This window comes from Drosophila novamexicana, unplaced genomic scaffold (assembly GCF_003285875.2).
Source record: "Drosophila novamexicana strain 15010-1031.04,08,12 unplaced genomic scaffold, DnovRS2.1 tig00000689-arrow-pilon, whole genome shotgun sequence".
Classification (NCBI taxonomy): domain Eukaryota; kingdom Metazoa; phylum Arthropoda; class Insecta; order Diptera; family Drosophilidae; genus Drosophila; species Drosophila novamexicana.
The window spans coordinates 178602-199835 of NW_020824818.1; the positions used below are offsets into that span (position 1 = coordinate 178602).

General features: G+C 39.2%; 2 protein-coding genes and 1 long non-coding RNA gene across 3 annotated transcripts; 1 reads left to right on the plus strand and 2 right to left on the minus strand.

Annotated features, from left to right (window-relative positions):
• The first annotated feature begins 8091 nt into the window (after window positions 1-8091).
• On the plus strand, window positions 8092-19517 carry LOC115763133. Its single transcript, XR_004017871.1, has 2 exons — window positions 8092-8970; window positions 18674-19517. It is a non-coding gene; the product is annotated as an uncharacterized LOC115763133 (long non-coding RNA).
• Window positions 19518-19529: 12 nt separating this feature from the next.
• LOC115763132 (mitochondrial pyruvate carrier 2-like) lies at window positions 19530-20169 on the minus strand. The gene is made up of 3 exons (XM_030705576.1): window positions 19982-20169; window positions 19877-19917; window positions 19530-19817 (listed from the first exon to the last, which is right to left on the minus strand). Exons 1-3 carry the CDS (start codon window positions 20085-20087, stop codon window positions 19584-19586), a joined length of 381 nt encoding a protein of 126 aa, XP_030561436.1. The 5' UTR covers window positions 20088-20169; the 3' UTR covers window positions 19530-19583.
• Window positions 20170-20461: 292 nt separating this feature from the next.
• LOC115763009 (mitochondrial pyruvate carrier 2-like) lies at window positions 20462-21185 on the minus strand. Its single transcript, XM_030705400.1, has 3 exons — window positions 20974-21185; window positions 20877-20917; window positions 20462-20805 (listed from the first exon to the last, which is right to left on the minus strand). Exons 1-3 carry the CDS (start codon window positions 21077-21079, stop codon window positions 20527-20529), a joined length of 426 nt encoding a protein of 141 aa, XP_030561260.1. The 5' UTR covers window positions 21080-21185; the 3' UTR covers window positions 20462-20526.
• Window positions 21186-21234: the final 49 nt, after the last annotated feature.

Below are 21234 nucleotides of genomic sequence, written 5' to 3' on the forward strand. Positions count from 1 at the left end.
TGCCGGCTGCTATTCGCTGCAAACTGTGCGCTTGCCTCAGACACAACTCCTTCGGGGTTGTATTTATAGCCAAGTCAGCGTTTGCGTGCTGTAAATAGCGCAGGTAATGAATATATCTGGCGTCTACACCTGTTTCAAATATGTCCTCAACAAATGTGGCACTGCCCGAACTGAAGTCTTAGTGGGTAAGGCCTAAGCTGTGTGCTTCACAAGAAGAAGCGACAAAACGGAGAATGTGCTTTTATTTGGCCACAGCCAGGAAGTATTTTTAAATAAATCATTCAACATCAAAGAAATTATTTGAGAAAAAAAGCTTAATAAAACACTTTTTGTTCAAGTTTGTAGCTGGGGATTTCGTTTATCTTATGTTGGGTAAAGGTGTGGGGCAGCTAGTTGCTGTAGTTACACGAAAAAAATAATATGAGAATAGATGAAGCTTGTAATTATTGAGTTCGATCCTAGAGATATCCTATCTCTAAAAGAAAGTTCTTTATATTACAACCAATTGTTCATTCGACCCCGTTCAAATATGCGAGTCAAGTTATTTCAAGAAATCTTGAGAAACCAAAAAATTGTTCATAATAAACTTCGATACATGAACTGCCTGCAACAGAATGGCAGACTTGTGCATAGTACTTATAATAATAAGAGCTTTACAAATGGAGAGCCTAGTTTAATAGAAAGATAGATAGATACAAAAATATAGATGGACATATGGAGATAGATACTCTTTGCTGTGGAAACTCATTAATTATACAGATAAACTTTCTGGACACGGAAACATAACACCTACGCATTCGTGACAACATAATAATACTTTAAGGGGCAACTCATCGTGGCATACAAATGTTAGAGAATTCCAAAATGGATTTGATATTTTAAATTTTGAAAACAAACACTGTTTGAATTCGAATTTCTGGTGTGAAATGAGGTAAACATAAATTTATTTTATATTATATTGGAACGAAATAAGGGAAAAGAATTTTAAAATTAAGAAAACATAAATAATTATTTAATAATGGTTCATCCAACCAGCTGGTAGAATGTGTTTATATATATGTGAGGTGAAAATGTGAATTAAAATTTGATTTATTCTCAGCAATTGTTGCTTCACATACTTATATCTGATGCTTATACTAATTGTTCAAAAGAACGAAACATTTGTAGGCGGCCGTAAAATACGCTTTGCATGAAATGTCTTATAATATGTTTTATAAATAAATCGTGAACAGGATTTGCATCAATCAAGTTGTTTATGTGAGACTATTTACCAGCTAGTTAGTTGGCTAGTTAGGTCACAAATCAATGCATTGGCAACATTGTGAATGTCGTCGAGTCCAACAGTTAAACTTTCACAATTTGCATATGCAACAGAAGTTTGCCCTGATTTCTCAGCTTGCTGATCAATCAACAGCAACAACAACAATTGTTAGGCTATTGCCTTGCATACTGAATGCAAACTGCAAAAAAATATGCTGTTTAGTTTTTCGCCATAAACAACGCATTCTGCATGCAGATAGAGGCAAAGACTAGTCCGACCGACCCACCGACAATCCCAGTCGCAGTCCGAGTCCAAGACAATCGCATCAAATTAATATGCGTGCCGCGTGTCTCTCTGCTTGGTTTCTGCGCTTCGGCGGGCATTCCTTGACGCATTGGCTAATATCTGTGTCGTCGAGGCGCTACCTCCTGAGTTTACTGGCGCTATCGCGATGCCGAAGCGGGGCGCGTCGGTCCGGGCCGAGCCGGGTGAGCAAAAAAATCGGCTGCCCTTTGACAGGCCCGGCCAAGTGGGCGAAAAATGTAGCAACAGTATTCGCAGGATATTCATCGCAGGATGCTAAAAACGCGACAAAAACAATTTCATGCATTCAAATGCCAGAGCGCTGCACAGCATGACAGCATCTAGGCAAATATATATACGTTAGAAGTCGGAAATGTTTGCTTGGGCGTGACAAATATTTAATTCCCTTGCTCTATGAAATACTGCATGCTCTAAAACATACTCTAATACTTTAAAGTTAAGCGGTGTTTTAATGGAAACGGCTTAAACTGAGATATTCAATTTCATATCAAAAACAATAGGAAATATGAATAAGCCCGTTCGGCTGCCTGCAAAAAGTGCATACTTTGCAACATAAAGAATTCATGTTGTAAGTCGTATTCATAATACATCAACAGCCACTAATATGGACTCAGATGTGGTCTCCTTACACGTACTGCATGCACTGAAAAATTGTAAGACCCTCAGGAAGGGCATTAAAAAGTATGAGCATTTCTTTATAGCTGGCTGGCAGACGTAGCCTTCTTTCTCGCACCCAAATCCAGTTGAGGCTCTCGAAAAAAAATGTTGTACGAAATAAAATGTCTCTTTGTTTTGCACTTTGGCCAAGCGAATCCAACAAAACACATAAATCTTAGCATATGTGCATTAAATTGCTTCACCCCGTGCCCCACTCCGAAAATCAGTGAAATCTTTTCCGGAATATACAACATATAAGTTATGTACACACATACCTTCTTAAATGTGCTTTAATTGCCTCAACTGAGCGCTGAGAACGCTTGAATTTTCAATTGTTTTTCTATTGCCATTTTCCTGAGCTTAGGTTAATTTACACCTTCTCTCAGCTCCGTGTCTGAATTCTCGCCTGTCTGTGTGTCTGGTTCCTGCCAAAGGCTGTCGACAAACTTAATGACCTGAAAACTTTTCGATAATGTGTGTGGGTGTCTGTGTGTGTGTGTGTGTGTGTGTGTGAAAGTGTGTGCACGCCTGCGGAAATTATCAACTTCACGAAAAACCCAAAATGAATGGAAGCTAATTTCCAGGAAGGCGATTAGAAAGCGACCAATTTAACTGTGGCAGCAAAAACAAAAGGTTTCCGCTCTCAAAACGCTTGACAAAAAGTGGCCAGCGATAAGGCCAGACACACAGTATATTTAAAATAAGAATTAAGCTTTCAGCAGCGATTTGTTAAAGAAAATCTCTTCATCAAAAAATAGCAAAGGGCCAAACTAAGTGCCAATTCTTAAGAGTTGGTTTCTCGGAAAGCTGACTTGGTTCTGAAAGTGACAAAATACAGTTTTAAAATGGATTTTATGTAATAAAGTAATTTTTTTTTAATACGAGTGGGTTATATTTGCTTTCATTAAAAAACTGTATTGCCTGCCGATTGTTCTTATAGTAGGCAATATATTAGTCCGATTTGATATGGTGTGGTAGATATCTAAGAAGATGAGTGAAAGCCGTAATTGCTGCGCTTGGCCAAAATCTCTTGAAAAACAGAAACGTTTCCCAATAATATCTCATTTTATGGCTAATTTCGGACCAATTAATAATTGACTCTCGATGTTGGTAAGATTTTTACATATGTAATGAGCTTAGAGTCTTCAGTGTTGGTTCAGGGAATCTTTAAAGATGGACCTATAGATCATAGAACCAACAGACGAGCACACAGGGAATGGCTACATCAACTGGGCTATCGAAGCTTAGCAAGAATCTATATATACGCGCCATATTTCTTTATCATTTCTTAAATTCTTTTCCGACTTCAAAAAGTATATTTGAGTACCACTTTTATTGGGCTCTCCATACATAATTGTTTAAAAACCTTATGATTACGAATATTTTTTTATAAGACTCCCAACCGACAACATATTCAACTTTGTTGAAACTGAATTAAAACCCATTGGAAAAATCATTGAGCTCATTTAATTAATTATATTTTTTTATATAGAGCATATCTTAAGAGCACATATATTTTTGGTTCAATTTTGCCTATTTCTGAGCATTTGTTTAATATTTGTTTCTATTCTAGTTCAGGCTATAATTTATGTAACTTTGGACACAATAAATGTGGTATTTGTATAAGCTATTACAAATATTTTTCTGTGGTATTTCAAGTTCTCTATTTTTTATACAAATTCACTCAAAATGATTGCTCAGTTGTGGGCTACCCCCCACAGCCGCCCGCTGCTGTCCAGCAATTTGGCAAACCAAGTGAAAGCCACGTGACTAACATAAGCAAATACAGTTCCAGCCATTGCAATGGCCACAGCAAGTGCTCGAGAATGTTTTGTTTGGCAAAAATCAAGATGTGTGTAGCCTTCGCCCCCTCCTCCCTGCCCCGCCAGCTAACACCCAGCCAGTCCTGTTGCTAACAAGTAAGAGTGCTATTGGCGGGCGTGCACGACGAAGAGACACCCAGTGCCGAGATGTCAACTGAAGTATTTTTAGACTTATAAACCACATTAATATTATTAACATTATGAGTAAATTGAGGCATCCAAAATTGTATACCAGAGGATATAAGTTAAAAATCATGATCCTGCTGCTGCTTAAACTGCCTCATAGAGATTTTTATCTTATATCTTTGCACTACAAGAGCCTCCTGTAAAAGTCTAGAAAAAGCCTTGTTTATAATATACACGAGCCTTGATACAAGATTTGGGGTTTGTCGTTTTTATGATCTATGCACTAAAAATCGAAACTAAAAATCATATTTATCGATTTCGTGGAAATAGAATGAGTTTTTTTTCGAATTTAATCGATTTCTTAGAAATAGCATCGGTTTGATGCATAAAAATAAACTTTACCTTCGCGGGCAATACTTCAAATTTTTAAGCTTAAATCTCTTCGGACTCATGACTAGATCGACTTGGTATATATACTTTATGGTTAAGGAATTCTCATATGTTACACAAAACCATAAAACCCATTTTTATACATTTTCAATGGATACAGAGTATTATAAAAAAAAAACCTCGAAACCCGTTGATGGTCGCTGGTTTTTGCTGCAGCCCAGTTAAGAGCCGGTCAGAGGGGTGGGGAGAAAGCGTTGGCAACAACCGTTGTGGCTGTTACTCAAGCCCAAATTTCGAATCGTATGTTTATCTTTGGCGTGGCCTTTGTCTAGCTGAAGTGGCGCTGGGATGGCAGGGCATCAGGCGGTTCGGTGCGGGTATTGTGTGATTTTGGTCCTTTGGCGCTGTTTTGGGCTATAAATAAACGTTTAGCTGGAGCGGAAGCACGGCGACAGCTACAGCAGAGTCTGTAATACAGGCTAACAGGGGCTGTGGCAGGCAGGGGGAAGGGGCAACAAGAAGCAGGGGCAGCATGAAGGCGTGGACACGCTTGTTTTTGTCTAGCGGCAGCACGTGCTGCTGCGGGCTGCGGTCAACACGTGTGTGTGTGCGCCTGCATTGTTGTCACAGTTTTTGCACGCCTGTTAACCAACTTGCCCAGAAGCCCATTAATAGCCACGTAATCGACGCTCAATTAACACTGCGAACAGTACACCCCCCCCCCCCCCCCCCCCCCCGCCCTCCGCACTCCGCTGCCCCCGCGCAATCGCAACATTGTGGCTTTTATTTAACATGCATTTATTAGAAATTTATTAGTGCATTACAAATTTTAACAGTGCACATTTTATGCAATTGCATAAAATTTTTACCCTGGCGCCACTCGATTTCATAACTCACACAAAGTATTCCCAGCTCAACGGAGCCGTGACAGGGTGCGGGGCGGGGGGCGGGATCTACTACACAGGCTCTACTACACTTACACTGATTGGCATCGAAAGCATCGAGAACCTGTTGACCATTTGCATTTCATTAAGTTTTGGACGCTCCTTTGCGAGTTTTTGTCTTGCCACTTTTTTTACTGCCTCATTTAAATTCTAATTTTATGATTGCGTTTATGTTTTTGTCAAACGGCAAGCAAACACACACGCACACACAGGGACAACCATGTATACGTGTAGATATTGCTATATAAAGTTCTCCTATCTATTTATACACATTCGAGTACACTCATAATTGTCAGAGACGAAGAGAACTTTAGATTGTCGCTGAGATAGAGCTCTTGGCTTTTTGATTTGATTGTGTGCCAAATGTAAGAGTAATCCAATCTCAAGTACCTGATCTTACATAGGTAATGCTTCCGTTGATAATAAACAGTTCTAATAAAACAAACAAGTTTGGCATGTAACTTACAATACATTTTTATTGCACCTGTAATTACTCTTAATGACAGTTTTGAAACTATGTTGATTTGGATATTAATTACTATATCTCAACTTTAACAAAGGGGCGATCCCATTCCACTTTGTCTAGACTATATCAAATATTTCCTGAGAAAACGCGTTTCAGCATTATAACCGGAAATTATAAAGTGATGTCCGGCTGACATATAATAAGACGATCCTTCGATCCTTATGTTTTATTGCAACAATAAGAGGGACGATGTATACATCCCCCATAATAAATGAGTTCCGAATCAGCGGAGGGATCTCAAGTATAATTCTTATTACATCACTTAAACGTTGTTAAACTGTTTTAAGATTAATCCCTAAAAATAGCAACTCCTTAGGTTCAGATCGGTGCAATAGCAGAATTTTGGAAGACTGGCGTCGAGTGATTATCCTCTGTATCAAGCTTTTTGTATGTACTTGTATATAAGCTGAATATTGGAATAATAAATTCATTTTATTGTAATTTATTTCTAAAAGTAAGAAGAGAGGTATTAGAGGAATTAGTGCTATTTATTTGCATTAACTGAATAATATAATATAATGTATAATATAATAAATACAAAATTTACCTGAATTTTGAAAACAAACTTAAAGAATTTACTTTATTTGATATAGCTTTAATTAAATATATTAATCGCAAAGTTTTGACGTTAAGAGTTGGAATTCTATATTGCAATTTTTATTGTAAATCACAGTGTGGATGTGTTATTCAATTGTTCTGCAAAATAATTCTTTATAATATGGCATTATTTAAAGTCCATACGTAGATTTGGCATTTGCCCGCATCAAAAATCCAGCCCATTTCCCCTGACCAGCAGATGTTGTCATAAATCTTCTATCCCCCGCTAAACATTTTGCGCGGGTAAAAAGTTAGCCGCACATGTGAAAATCCAAATTCGAAAAATTTGGTTTTTCTTTTTCCTCTGAAAAGAGGAAAACGTTGAAAACAGAGAACGAAGAGAGCAGAAGGCAGCATGAGAACTGGCTGACGGCGTGCCGAGCAGGCAGCAGAGCACGACGTGGCCGAAGACCGAAGCCAGACGACGGCAAAACGAGCGCTGCAAGCTGCAGGTGCGGTGGGGGCAGATTCGCTTGGAGCGCAGCCAGTTGGAATTGCACGCGACAAAGGCGCCCCATGATCAAAGGGGGGGCATGACGCAGGCGGTGAAATGCGGTAGGCGGCGACGATGACGACACAAAAAGCAGCAGCAGCGACGACGGCAACGACGACGCAGGCAGCAGCTGTCTGTCGCTGGCTGAGGGCTTCTGCTGCTGCTGCTGGCTGGCTGGCTGGCTGACTGCGAGCAGTCGTCAGTCAGTTGGCCAAGAAACTGGTAGCGTCGGTGTTGTGAGCCAACAAAAGGCTGGCAACTGGCAATTGGCAACTGGCAGCTGGGCAGCTGGCACAGTCACCGGCTCGGGCTCTGGCACTGGCACTGGGCACCGTGCGAGAAATGTGTGTGTTGGCTTTGGTGTGCCTGGTGCCCACAGGGCACAGGGGCAGCGCTTGGATTGGCTTTGGCTTTGACTTTTGAGCGACGCGTAGCCAGCCAAGAAAAGTGGCCAGCCAACCAACAAGTCAGTCAGCCAGCCAGCCAGCCAGCCAGCCAGCCAGCCAGCCAGCCAGCCAGCCAGCCAGCCAGGCCAAGTCAAGCCAGCCAGCCAACCAACAACAGCAATTACTGGCCAAGAGGTGGTGATGGTAAAGGTCCAAGATGATGACGACGCAGCAACAGCAGCGACAGCGGCAGCCAGTGCCAAGCAGCGCAGGATGACAGTCAAGGAATTTTTTTTGGCCGCAGACGCAGTTTGATTAGCCAAGTCAAACAGTGTGGTTTGACCCTGGCCAAGATCGCCGCAATGGACGCCAATTGACAGCTCGCACACACTTGCACTCACTCACACACACACACACACACACATGCATCTGGCACAGTGGTGCAGTGGGGCAGCAGCAACAACAACAGCGGCCGCTTCGCAGGATGCGTTCGTCTCGATTATACAGCTAACAACAACAAACAACAAACAAAAACAAATAAAACGTGTCGCGCCGCAACAACAACAACAACAAAACGCGCTGTGCTCTATATATGTGTGTGTGTGTGTGTGTGCGCGCGTGTGTGTGTCTAAACCTTTTGAACTGACCAACGTGCGCCGTCAACTTTTTCGGCCAGTGCCAAAAACGACGTGCGCCAATGGAGCAACTGGCGCAAAGCCCAGAACAAAAAAAGAATGAACCAACTGCAACTGCAGCAGCAGCAGCAACAACTACAGCAACTGCAGCAGTAACAGTAGCAACAACAACAAGCGCCATTGTTTCAACTGGCCGCTAATGATTTGTCAGCCATGCACACGCGTGCGAAACCTCAAAGGATGCGCATCAGGCGGCAGCCGCAGAGGTAGCTACGAAAATCACGCATACGCCGCGTGTGACAAAAAAGCAAATCAAAAATATTATATATATATTCAACATAAAGAAAATACATAAACTTAAACTCAACCTTAAGTAGTGACTAGTGCTTAACTTTATAAAACATATTTCAAATATCGTATTACAACAAAAATATAAACAAATATAATAAATATAACCAAAATTAAAATGAGTAGCAAACGTAGCGTTGAATACTTCCATGCCACTTATATAATCGATTACCACAAACTATGATATAACCCAATAATTATCTAAACACTAGTGCAATCTATAAGCAATTGTGCAAATATACACACACTTATTAGCAGTTAATTGGTACTAGTATTGGTAACTGAAAGCACTCGTAGACAATTTATGGCTAACAAAAGTTAAGATTTAAATAAATGATCAGCGCGAGTTTTGTGCATCGTTGCGAAGCGACTCGTTCAAAGCCTGACCAGATCTTTGCATAGATTCAATGTGGAACAGCAGCAGCAACAGGAGAACAACGGAGCTGTTACTAGACAAATGGTAAGTTTGGCAATTCAATGAATTTGAATTAAAACTGCAAAGAATGATTCAAGCCGTCCTATGGTTGCTTAAATTCATTTTTTTGTATATTTTTCTCTTACTTATATGCACTTGAACACTTGAAAAGAACTGATCTTCGTTCAACTTAAGTCTTCGGCATCCATATTCCTTTAGTCTGCCATCTGATCTCCTTGTTTGCACATATTTTCACTATTGTACATCCTAAAATTGACTTAAGCATTGCCTTTATTTTCTCAAATTAATTTCAAACATTGGAAAAACTCAAGAATGATTCCTTTTATGATTTGTGCCCTTCAATTGTCGGAATGCTGTTATTATACTTTCAAGTCCCAGTCTTAAGCTAATGCCTTAGCTTGGATATAACCAGAAGCCCAAAATCTTGCATATACATATATATATTCTCATATTCTCTCCTTTTCATATTTACTTGAGTAATGTTTTCTGAAGAGGACATTGTTTTTTTAAAAATAGATCCAATTAGTTTGAGATAGGGTTCTACAAAAAAGCCCATTTCGTTATTTACTTTTTTAAAGAAATGTCACAATCAATTATGTCAATGAGCTTGAGAGCAGATAAAGAGGGAATACTTGATGCATATGATACTTTCAGGAATTGTTCAAGTGATAACTGTTTAACTCATTCAACGGAAACCAACATATAAGATTTTCAAAAGATTTTAAAATTAAAAGGACATTTAATGGCATATCAACTACCTTTTCCTGGCAGCTGTCACCATAAGAAGATCAGCCCATAAATGAGCACATGCTTAGCTATTCCACTTCCATTCAATCCATTCTCCTTTAAGCCAAGTTCTCAAAGCCAAAAACCAACAGCCTGGCGCCACATAAATAAGCAAAATGCAGCAGAAAATGACAACATGTTAAATGCGTCATGTGGCGTGAGGGGAAGCAGGGTGGGCGTTACATTTACGGCTAAGACATACAATTTATAGGCGCTACAAAAATGGTAAGGCACACACCCAGCCCCCTACTCTTTTTATTCGGGTTTCACAGATTTCACCCCTGCTTAGACTTACTTATCCGATGTGGTTCTGGCTCAATGCACAGCTGCCACAGTATGCCACTCGCTAGACACAAAAATATGGTATATGGCCCAGAACCAGAACAAGAGCCCCAACCCGAAAATGTAACTTTGGAATAGTGCACTAAATGTGAAAGTGATTATTTTATGGTCAACATTTAACAAAGGAAACATCTAAAGAGCATATCAAATGCTAACCAATTAATTTTTAAATACTAGAACATGCGCTTGTTTTTCGAATTTTAAAGCTTTAATTTATGAGCGCAATTGCGAATCACATTCAATTAATATCATACAGAAAAACTTGTACATGTCTTGTATACCCTGTACAAATAAAGTCGGCACGCAGGGTCTACTGCTGAATAACAATCATTAACAGTTTTCTATAGTTGTCAGTCACAGAAAACTCACCGACCTGGTTGAAAATCTGTAAGGTCATTGCTCTGGATAGGAAATATGTGGGAAAAATATGCATAAAATAAAAATGCTTCTTCTTTATCTTCATAAAGACCTGTCAAAATATACTGAGTACACAAAACAGACACATAAAATAAAAAAAATAATTGTAAAAAATCTTGCGAGAGTGTCTACTAGTCTATCATTATTGAATTGGTAGCTCAGACTTGTGGCTGAAATTTCCGAGCCATTAAAGCAATTAACAACAACGGAGTGCACTCAGTAAATTAGCTCAAAGAAGCTGCTGGCACCAAAAGTTGCTCAAAAATAACACAAAATTTAATTGTGCGCGCGGTATGCAAAGGGCCAGCTACAGGACTCGCAGCGGAAAGGACATCTCGTTTCTTAATGCTTGCGCATTAATTTTAGATTTTCTCTTTTTTCGGCTCTTTTTGGCAATAGTCGAACTTTTTTTTTGCATTTGGCATTCGCTGAAAAGGAATTTGTTGACACCAACAATGTTTCGGACATCCTGGCAAATAATTCTTGGGCCCTGCTGCCCGCCCAGCCCCCGTCTTTCTGTCTTTGGCCGGAAATTGGCAGCGAGCGCATTGTGTCCTTTCCTCTTGACTGCCTGCATATGTTCGCCGTGCAGTCTTCGGCAAACAAACAATGGTCCTGGTCAGCCCCGGCCAGAGTTCACACTTCCTTTTGCCAGTCCTTATCATTGACGCCAAAACAGAGATTCTGGCCAAAACGATAGCCCGTTTGCATTTGAGCACGTTTCAATGAACGGCCCAAAGATTTATGGCCCGCATTGATTTTATTGATGGCACCCGGGCGCATTTTTAAATAAATCGAAGGCAACGCGCGACGACAAGCAATTAAAACTAATTGAATCGCCCCAAAAATCTCCCTGTGTGACTCAAAGAACATGCGATGTGACAAATAGTTGCGAAATAAACGATTTAGCTGAGCATGAGAATCCACATACAACTAAAGAGTTTTTTATGTTTGCTTCGTGCAGATGTCCAATGTACATTTCTGCAGTGGACTCTTTGTTATTTCACGAAAAAAAAACCAAACGGTTTTTATTTTAAACAGGAAGAAACGGATATCTTCAGCTTGTTCTTAATGAAACTACTCTTAAATACATTTACCTGAGTATGGAATGAAGATATTTTCCAGATGAGTTTTAATATTAAGCTGTTGTCAAATATAATATGATTTAGAAGTCCGATCCTGATAAGAAGTTAATATCCAACTTACCATTACTCAAGCAGCTGTATGATATCCCCATCCATGCCGTTCCGACATATGTACTGTCTGTAAAAGGACAGACTTATGCAAAGATTATTATGATTATGCAAAGAATTAGACGAATAGACAGACGGACATGACTATATCGACTCGGCTGTGCAGACCGAGATCCAAGTTAAGGTTAGATGTCTGCATTAAGATTAAGATTAGTTACAGCTTTGAATGTTCCCTCACAGCTTATTTTATATACTAACGTATATGTTATAAGAATATTCAATATCGAACAATCTTGAGACCTCAACATTTTATGATCTAGTTTATTTTTAATAATTGCTTGTCCTAGTGTTACGCAATTGATTAAAATCCATATACATATTAGCTTTCCAGATGGAAAGCTGGCAGCTTATAATAGCTAGAGCCACCAAATTTAGAACGTTGTCTCGTAGAATATTTAACTTAAGACACCTCCCATGTTTGCCTGAAATTTAAAAGCAAAATCACTTATAGCTTTGCTTTATATATACACTTTTTAAGACAATTTTACAGCCTTCACCTATCATAAGGATTAAACTTTAGACGTTCGGGTTATTCAAGAATGCACTTATCGTACATTGTATGGGGTCAAGAGAAGAAGAAGCTGCATTATAAAGTTTGCAGCTTGTGGTGTAAGAAGAAGAAAGATATGCTACTTGTTTATGCACGAATCTATTCAGAAAATAATTGATAAGGTCAGCAAGAATCTTTTAAGATAAAGCTTTAGCTGATCAATTGATAAATTCAATAATTTTTTTGTTCAATTAATTTGACAGTTCTTAAAGTTTCTTATTTCTTTTGAATGATATTCAGTTGCCACTGCACCCTGGCCCCATCGTCCAGCTACCAAGTGCCATTCGCAATGTCTGTTGAAATTATGTTTTGGGTTGCAAAAGTCAGTCGCCATAATTTCCATGGCGTAGACATGGCAAATAAAACAAACAAACAAATAAATCGCCAAATTATTATTTGGTCCTGTGACTCTTGCCTCCTGCCACCTGCCTCCAGCTCTCGGCCTGCTGCAACCGAAGCTGAGGCCACCGAAAATTTTTATGCGCCGCTTCAAAACAAAACTTTGTCTGCGCCGCGGTCGCTGCCATTGTCCAGTCATAATGATTTACTCGATTTGCATATTTTTGCACTTATAAAAATGCACAAACGATTTTTCATTTTCTTGAAAACTTATTAGTGCGGCGCGGCGATCCTTTGATGACCAAAAGGGAAGCCGACTGTAGTTTTTTTTTTCATCTATTTTTATTATTATTTTCAGTATATTTCTGTAATGATGCCGGGTTATTTATTTGTTATGCATGAGGCTTGAACATTTTGCTGCTGGCAACGCATTCGGTTGGGGGCGCATTGCGTATACGCCCTGGTGTCGCATTCGTCTAGCGCTTGTCTGCAATTTGCAGCGCCTACAAGTCTGCTGCAGCATTTTCTTGGTACAGCTCCAAGACATTCGACTTCCTGCTTCTCAATTGGCACACATTGCCAACAACTGGAAGACAACAACAAAAACAACAACGACGACAACAGCAACAAAACATAAACATAGACGCAGCTGCGTTTGGCTGCCAACTTGGCAGCAGCGACGCATCCTGAGTGTATGTGTGTGCGTGTGTGTGTGTGAGGAATGCGAGAGGCTCGTGTCGAGTTGGCCGCTGGCCACTGATGGGCGGTGGGCGCCACTTGGCACTCTCATTATGATTTTAATTGCTGACGCATACAAACACACATTGAGTTTTTTTTTTTGTATTTCTTTTGACGAGTTGCCCAGTTTGACAACGTCATCAGTTGTTGTTGCGCCTGATTGTTTATTGGCCAAAAGCACTTGGCTCTGGCAACAGGTTTCCAATTATCATGATTATGATTATAAGTATTTTCTACACACAAACATATTTGTGTAATGACGCTTTGATTGGCTCGACCTTGACCAAGAGAATCCGTTGGCCATCGTCAACGACTTGTAAAATTTATTGGCCAATATTCAGGCAAATTTCTATTTTCATTTTCTATTTTTTTTTGTTTTTTATTTTTTTTTTTGTGTTTTTGGCCGCACGCCGTTTTGGCAGCAGTTAATATTCAAGTTCTGTTTGCCAATTTCCTCAGTTTTCTATTTGATAGTTGTTCTCGTTGTTGTTATTGTTGTTCGCATTTGTTTATTTGTTTTGATTGACATTCAGCTGCTCAGTTGTTGACGCGTCGTTGTCCGAGAAAGTTGCCGTCCCGCACAATATCCCTTTAGTTGACTGGAGCTTGTGGCTTTCCCATTGACGGAGTCCACAGGGGCTGCAGCTACCACCATGGAACTTGCCACCAAAACACAAATTTTACGCTTTTGCCACACATAAATCACATAGATTGTTGCTTTTGTTTTTCGTTTTTTTGTGTGCAAAAATTATTTGACAAAAATTTTAGTTTTATTTACGTAAAAGAAAGTTCGATCTTCATTTGAACGATTTATTCCGTGTCATAATAAAAACTGTGTGTTTTCTGTGGAATTTTATTACTTATAAATAATACTTAAACGTTTTTCCTTGGTATCAAGCCAGTTCCTATAGAATTGACATTTCTCATCACTTTATTAGCCATTCACAATTTCGCGCTAATAAGCAATCCCAACTGGTCAGACTTAGCCATTGTGTTTTACTTTCTTATGTAAATAATTATCTTACCTTATTGAAATTAAAGGAAAATAATAGATACATAATGCATTCCTAAGTCGTTTTCTGAGTTTTAATATTATTTTTTGATTAGTTCCTGTCAAGCAAAATCTTAAGCAATCTTCTCATTAATCCATACCTCAGCACACATTCCGTTTTTATACCCTTGAACAAGGCATGGTGATTTTGTCAAATAAAAAGAGATATATCCGACCCTATTATCAAAATCTCCGACCAGTATCAACAGATCGGTTCGTCAGTCTGAGTTTTAGATTAATCTTGAACTGATCCGTCCTTCTGTTGCACACAGGGCAATTATCAAAACCAGCCGGATCGGTCAACTATATCATAAAGCTCAAACTTGAATCTCACAAGCTTCATTGTGATCTTTAAGCACAGCCTTAAATGAATCGGAGGATGAAGATAAAGTTTACTATTCTCTTTAAATATTTATGCAAGCATCTTATGGCCCGCCCAAAGTAAGGCTTTTATATAAAAGCATTTAAGAGCTATACATATAGCATATAGGGTATTAACTCTTCGGCTTGCTAGATATAGCCAATGTTTTAGTTTTTAAATTGTGTATATGATTGTGATTTCTTTTTAGTCACTTCACACAAGATTTTTAAGACCATAATAACGACAATTAATATGCTGAGATACATATGTACACACGTGTGTGTGTGTATAAATGCTCGTAATTAAGATACATATGTACACACATGTGTGTATATATGCTCGTATCTAGTATTTAATGAACAATTCTCGTATTTGAAAGTGACAGCTTCTGTCTTACTGCATCGCATTGGCATCTTCAAGGTATACGTGCAAAATAAGAAATATTCTAATTAAAACTAGAAAAACTAGCACTAATTACAATTTGTGCCGCCGTCCTATAGACAGAACAGACAAATCCCAAAGACAAAATACATTTTTGATGAAAAACCAAATAGCGAAGAAAAAAAGAAAATAAAGAAATGCAAAAACCGAACGACTAACAAAATGATGAAGCACTGAAATAGATTAGGCGAAATACACAAACAATCCTAGCCGTCTCTATATATCTCTATATGTATGTATCTATATGTATCTCTGTGTATGCATCTGTATCTGTATCTGTTTTTCTATGTGATATACGAAAATAGACGCGACAGCGACGATAGTCGCGCGTTTTCAACGCGTCTTTGCCCGCGTCAATTGCGCGTCATCGCCTCGCCCCGCCTCGCCTCGCCTCGCAGATCGGCGGACAGTATATAACATCAGGAGCAGTCCGAATACTATTTATATATAAAAGATGTATTGGGTATATGCGAGCATGTACTGCTTATGTGGTATATAAGGGCCTTCTGGCGACAGTTCTGCGCAATTTTTGGTCCGTGCCTTTTGCTTGTCGATCTTCGCTCCCGTCAAGTGTGTCCGAAAATAGCAAGGTAAATGAAAAATGTACAAACAAGCGAGAAAAATCGAAAATCAACCCAAAAACAAAAAGCCCCAAGAAAATTGGGGAAACAAAAAATCCGCTTTTAGCTGCAGAGCAAAATAAATAAAAGCAAATTTTGCCCGATTCACAAACAGCGACGAAAACTAGAATAAAACAATATACAAAATCGAAATTTGTTTAAAACGTCAAAGCCTTTGGTACTTTTTGCGTCGTCCGTGAAACATTCTATATAGCACAGATCCCAAGCATGATATATACAATTTGTACATATGCACAGCGGGTATGCGAAATGGGTAGAATTATGCATTAAATAATATTGACCCTGGTTTTTATTAACAATATAAAATATGTTAGACAAAGGCATATTAAATGGTCTGCACTTTTATGGTCGAATTTTATTGGGTTTATTAATATTGCAAAAGTAATATATTGACCAATTCTTTTGTAGAAGCTTTATCTTAAGCAATGAAATAAGATATTTGGTAAAATTGTGTTTGGATGAAAAGAAAACATTTTAAAATGTTTAAGGTTAAATATACTTTTATACTTACATTTTGTTGGAAGTCAACTTGAAAGCACATTTACCCAACTGAATATAGTATCTAAGAATCATAATTGAAGTGAAATAAATATGCTTAACTAAATAGGTTTCATACAAAATTATCAAAATTATTTTAATACTAATTAAACATATTTACATTCTTCCTTAGATACTTAAGTACTACAACCCAAAACCACATTTAATAACTTAATATAGTTCTGTACTACAAAACTTGTGTTAATACGAAAACCCCTCTTTGAAAGGGGCCACTTTTGGAAGCTAAATCGAATAACAGCAAGCAAGTCAAAAGCACATGAAAGCTTTTAACTTATTTCAATACATTAACTGACAACAATTAACCTGTCTAAATGTTCTATCAATGGACTATGAATTCCAGAACTGGATTGCAAAGTCCTTGGGGAAGATAAGAACTTGTTCAAGCTAAGCAATTTTGAAAGCACATTAAAGCTTTTGGCGCATTGTACATCCCCTTCTGTACACAATTATGCTAACTTAAAGCTAAAAGCTCAGCCCGAATGAGTAGCATTTACTATGTCCACTTTTACAACAAAAAATCGTCGAAAAATGTAATTTGCCTTAGCTTCTAAGCATTCTATTGGATGACATGAGTTGAATCTACTTTCAAATATACACATGCAAGCAGCAAATGGTGTGAACATTGTCGAGTGAATATTGTCGAGTAAACACTTTGCCTTTGTGGCATGCGTTGCGTAACGCGTGCCACAGACCGCCCAGAAAACTACTCCTGTCATGTTTGACACGCTGTTATTTTTAGGCAAGCACTTTGACTCACACACAGAAGAGATGCATAATGTATAGGCGGCAGTCTTTTAGATTTTATTTACCCACTATACTCAATAATAATCTATTAGAAACCTGACTAAAGTCGTAAATTAAGTGGCGAACAACTGAGCAGCTGTTCAATTGGCAATTAGGGGCAATTGTTGCCCTTTTCGAGAGTCAATAAATCAAGACATAATTAACACGTGCGCTCTGTGCGAAGATGGTAGATCGTAGATGGTTGGTGGTGGTGGGTGGCTTGAGGAATTGCCTGGAATGGATAAATATCTAGTGGTCACAATTGGCAGCTGTTCAATAGCACAGTTCCGGGGCCAATGGCGTCAGCAGCCCTGACCTCAGTTAACTAACCGAGCTGAACAGCAGCAAGATGAAGAGAGGGGGCGGAAGGGGCAAGATCGACGGCCCAGAATTTTCCTTGGCAGACAGTTTGTCTACTCATCCAGAAACTTATTGGCAAAACTCCATGATCATAAATTATGCAGTCCAAATTTGTTTACGCGCCAACGCGGCAGGTGGCGCTTTAATTACAGTGTAGAAGTAGTTAGTGTGCGTGTGAGACTGCATGTGTGTGTGTGTGTATGTGTGTGCTTGGGGAAATCCCAGGACGGCTGCCAAGATTCCTCAGCACGCAGCAGCATTACGCAACAACAGAACTTGAGAGCGAGAAAAGTTCATTGCCACTGAGATTCTTTGGAAGCGAGCGTGAGAAAATCTCTCGAGATTTTGGCAACCTACCATCTTGGCAAGCGCCCATTCCCATCGTTGCGTTGTGGTCTAAGAGCCCTCCTCCCCCCGCCCATTATGTTTCCCTTACCAAGCCAGATGAGGGCTGAGAAGTCCAAAAAACATGACGTATTTGATGCAGTTATATCTCTTGGGTGGGGTGTGTCCATCCAAGCGTTACAATCTTAAAGACTTACATAATTGAATGAATGTTAAACATATATCTAACTTGAAAACTTGAAAACAAGAAATTACAATAACACGAGCAAAGGAAAAACAAATTGCAAATGAGTAGAAAATATTTACGTTTTAGTCATTGGTATAGAAAGAAATATTCATTTGATGAATCAAGCAAATAAAACACGAACCGACAAAATTCCTAAAAAATAAAAGATTAAACCAAAAAGTATTAATTATTTTTGTGTGTTCATATTAAGTTAACAGAACCTTGAAAATACATTGGGTCTTCCTTATAAAATTCCTATTTCATGTATACATTTATTTTCTTTTATTTATTTTTATCCTATTAATTAGAGCCATAGTTCGTCATCTCGCTCGTTCTTTTTTTGAAGAGGATGTTTTTGTTTCTAGAAAGTTTTCTTTATATAACAATAACCTGTGAAATTCTTATATCATATGACATCTATTTTGTTTACTTATTTTTCTCTCGTGGAGCCAAAGTGTGACTGTGAGCATGCTTATGCACATCCTTCTTACTTATATTCACCCTTTCCGCTTCTCTTTCTCTTTCTCTCTTTGCAGCGATGCGTTAAAGGAGCCTCGTTGGCCAATTGGCAGCTACGGCCGCTGCAGCTGGTCCTAGGTCTGACCAACCAATGGCAGCGCAGCGGCTAAAAGTTCAAGTCGGCAGCAGGCAGCGTAATGCACTTGGCAAACGTTCAAAGCTCACACACGCACACACACACACAGGCGCACAGCTACACACATATACAAGGCCACACATACACAGGCAAATAGAATTTGATTGCTGCGCTCACATGCGCATGGGAAAAATCGTTGATAATAAATCACGCATACGCCTGTTTGCACAGCAAAAACTATTTGCAGTTGTGTGCGCCCAAGTGTGTGTGTGTCTGTGTGTGTGTGTATGTGCTTCGTGACTTGCACAGGCTGTTTGCCAACTGCAATGCGGTGCTCGTTTCAGCCCGGCTCGAGCGAGTTGGCGGCAAGACAATTGCACGAACGAAGCCTCCTTTGCAGGCAGCGCATTGGCCTCCCCACCCCTTTGCAGGACGCAAGACGCCAGGACGACCAATCAGAGCGAGGCTTGTGCGCAACGCCGTTGGCCAAACAGAACCAGAACTCAGCGATGCCAGCACCCAAGCCGATAACATTTTTGTATATACTATAAGCGAATTTTCTCGATTTTAGTTCAGTTTAAGTTTTAATTTCAAACTATCTTAAGTCACATGCCCAAAGCCTACGCCCACAAACAACAACTAAAGTGGGCGTGCAATACCTTACTTATTAATAATGAATATATACAGATATACTATTACTTAAGAGTTTGAACCAAGATGATTGCAAAATGCGCAAGAAAAAGAATAAAAAGTTGTAAAGCTTCCGAGCGGCACGCAAAAAAAAACAAGAGAATAGATTTCTTTTCAGATCATCTTTACTGCAATTGAGAAATGGGAAAATCTACTTAATGCTACGCCGTGTTTTTCGAATTCGCGTAACGCCATTTCAGATGCTTGCCAATTAAATATGCCTGAGTTAAAAATACAACGAAATTTACTGAGAGCAGACTATAGTTTTTCGGAATGATGACCACGGAGTACCGGGACCAGACTAAGCCAGTTGCTGCCAACACGCTCGACTGGTTGAGGGATACATTTTGCGGCGGTCGCTGCAGGATATCTCCAATTCCAGCAAGAACGAGGAGCTTCAGACGGAATTGGCTTATCAAAATTGAAGGGCATTGGTATAGTTCATCAAACTCACCCATTTACCGAAAGGCCCCCAGAAGAAAACTGTTTTTGGACCTAAATGGTAAAGGTAAAGGCTTTGAATTAGTGGTTGTTTAGCGAAACTCTTGGAAATTCGCACCTGCCGGAGCTTCCCATAAGGGCCTTGCCACTTGGGGCACAACGTTATCAACGGAATGGATTATCAGGTTGTATAATTTAGAAAGAGGTCCTGTTCCTTTCGACATGATGTAAAGGTTCTATTTTTAAATTTGGAAAAATAGTTTCGAGTTGTAAAAACTCCGTCCTACCGATTGTATTTGTAGAATGAATTACATAATTCATGGCAGACGTGATAAGCTTGAGTTTTGATACTTTTTTTTTTGTATGACGAGCAGCATTATTCAAAAAAGCCGCCTTTGACGTTTGTCCGCGACAAAGCCTGAGGACCCAACCTAGCTTGGCGAAATATCACCTAAGCTAGGTGCAATACAACAAACACTTAAACTGAAATAAGAGTTTTTCGTATATTCCATTTTGTATGGGCTAAACTATTGTAATGTAAGACAGCTGCCAAGCAAAAGTCAAAAATAAAATAACAAGAACTCAAGTATATATGTATATATTAAAATGTTTTATCTTCAATTTCGTTGTCATAGTCATTAAAAACGCATTGATCTTCCGTGGCTACCACCAGTCGTCACAAAGTGGTATAAAATGGTGCGGATGGTAGAAGACAACATTTTTTGGATTTTCGTTTCGCCATTTCAGATGTTTGGCAATTAAAAAGCCCTGTGTTAAAAATACCACTAAATTTACTAACAGCAGGCTGTCGTTTTTGGGTATGATCACAACGGAATAACGGGACCAAATTAGCCCAGTGATCGCGAGCGTGCCCGACTGATTGAGGGATACATTTTGGGGCGGTCGTTTTAAAAGATCTCCAATTCCAGCAAGCACTAGAGCCTTAATCCAAAAACAGAACACATATACACTTCTCTTTATTAAATAAATCGATCAATCATCGTCTAACTCACCCACTTGCCCAGAGGTGCCCAGAAGAACACGGTTTTTGGACCTATATGACAGACATTAAATAAGAAATTAAATATTTGTAATAATTAGTGCACGCACCTGCCGGTGATTCCCAAAATGGGCGCGCGCCTCGGGGTACCACTTTATCAACGGAATTGATTATACCATTGTACAGCAATGAGAGAGGTCCCTTTCCTTTCGACATAATGTTGATATATAAAAATGATATTGCTTATTTATTTATTTTTGAATTTGGAAAAGGTCTGAATTGATTACCACTACACCATGTCGGCTACATATACAGGCAATATAATAAAACATTATGGCATTTCAGATAGTTCTCTAAGTGAATAGTCCTAC

Excerpts from the sequence above, each read along its gene's own strand:
- LOC115763132 (XM_030705576.1), bottom strand. The coding sequence starts at position 20,087 with ATGTCGAAAGGAACAGGACCTCTTTCTAAATTATACAACCTGATAATC. Across the intron at positions 19,918-19,981 it reads CTTATGGGAAGCTCCGGCAG|GTCCAAAAACAGTTTTCTTC; the intron begins GTGCGAATTTCC and ends TTTACCATTTAG. Across the intron at positions 19,818-19,876 it reads GGGGGCCTTTCGGTAAATGG|CTCCTCGTTCTTGCTGGAAT; the intron begins GTGAGTTTGATG and ends TTCCGTCTGAAG.
- LOC115763009 (XM_030705400.1), bottom strand. The coding sequence starts at position 21,079 with ATGTCGAAAGGAAAGGGACCTCTCTCATTGCTGTACAATGGTATAATC. Across the intron at positions 20,918-20,973 it reads ATTTTGGGAATCACCGGCAG|GTCCAAAAACCGTGTTCTTC; the intron begins GTGCGTGCACTA and ends TCTGTCATATAG. Across the intron at positions 20,806-20,876 it reads GGGCACCTCTGGGCAAGTGG|GCTCTAGTGCTTGCTGGAAT; the intron begins GTGAGTTAGACG and ends TTTTGGATTAAG.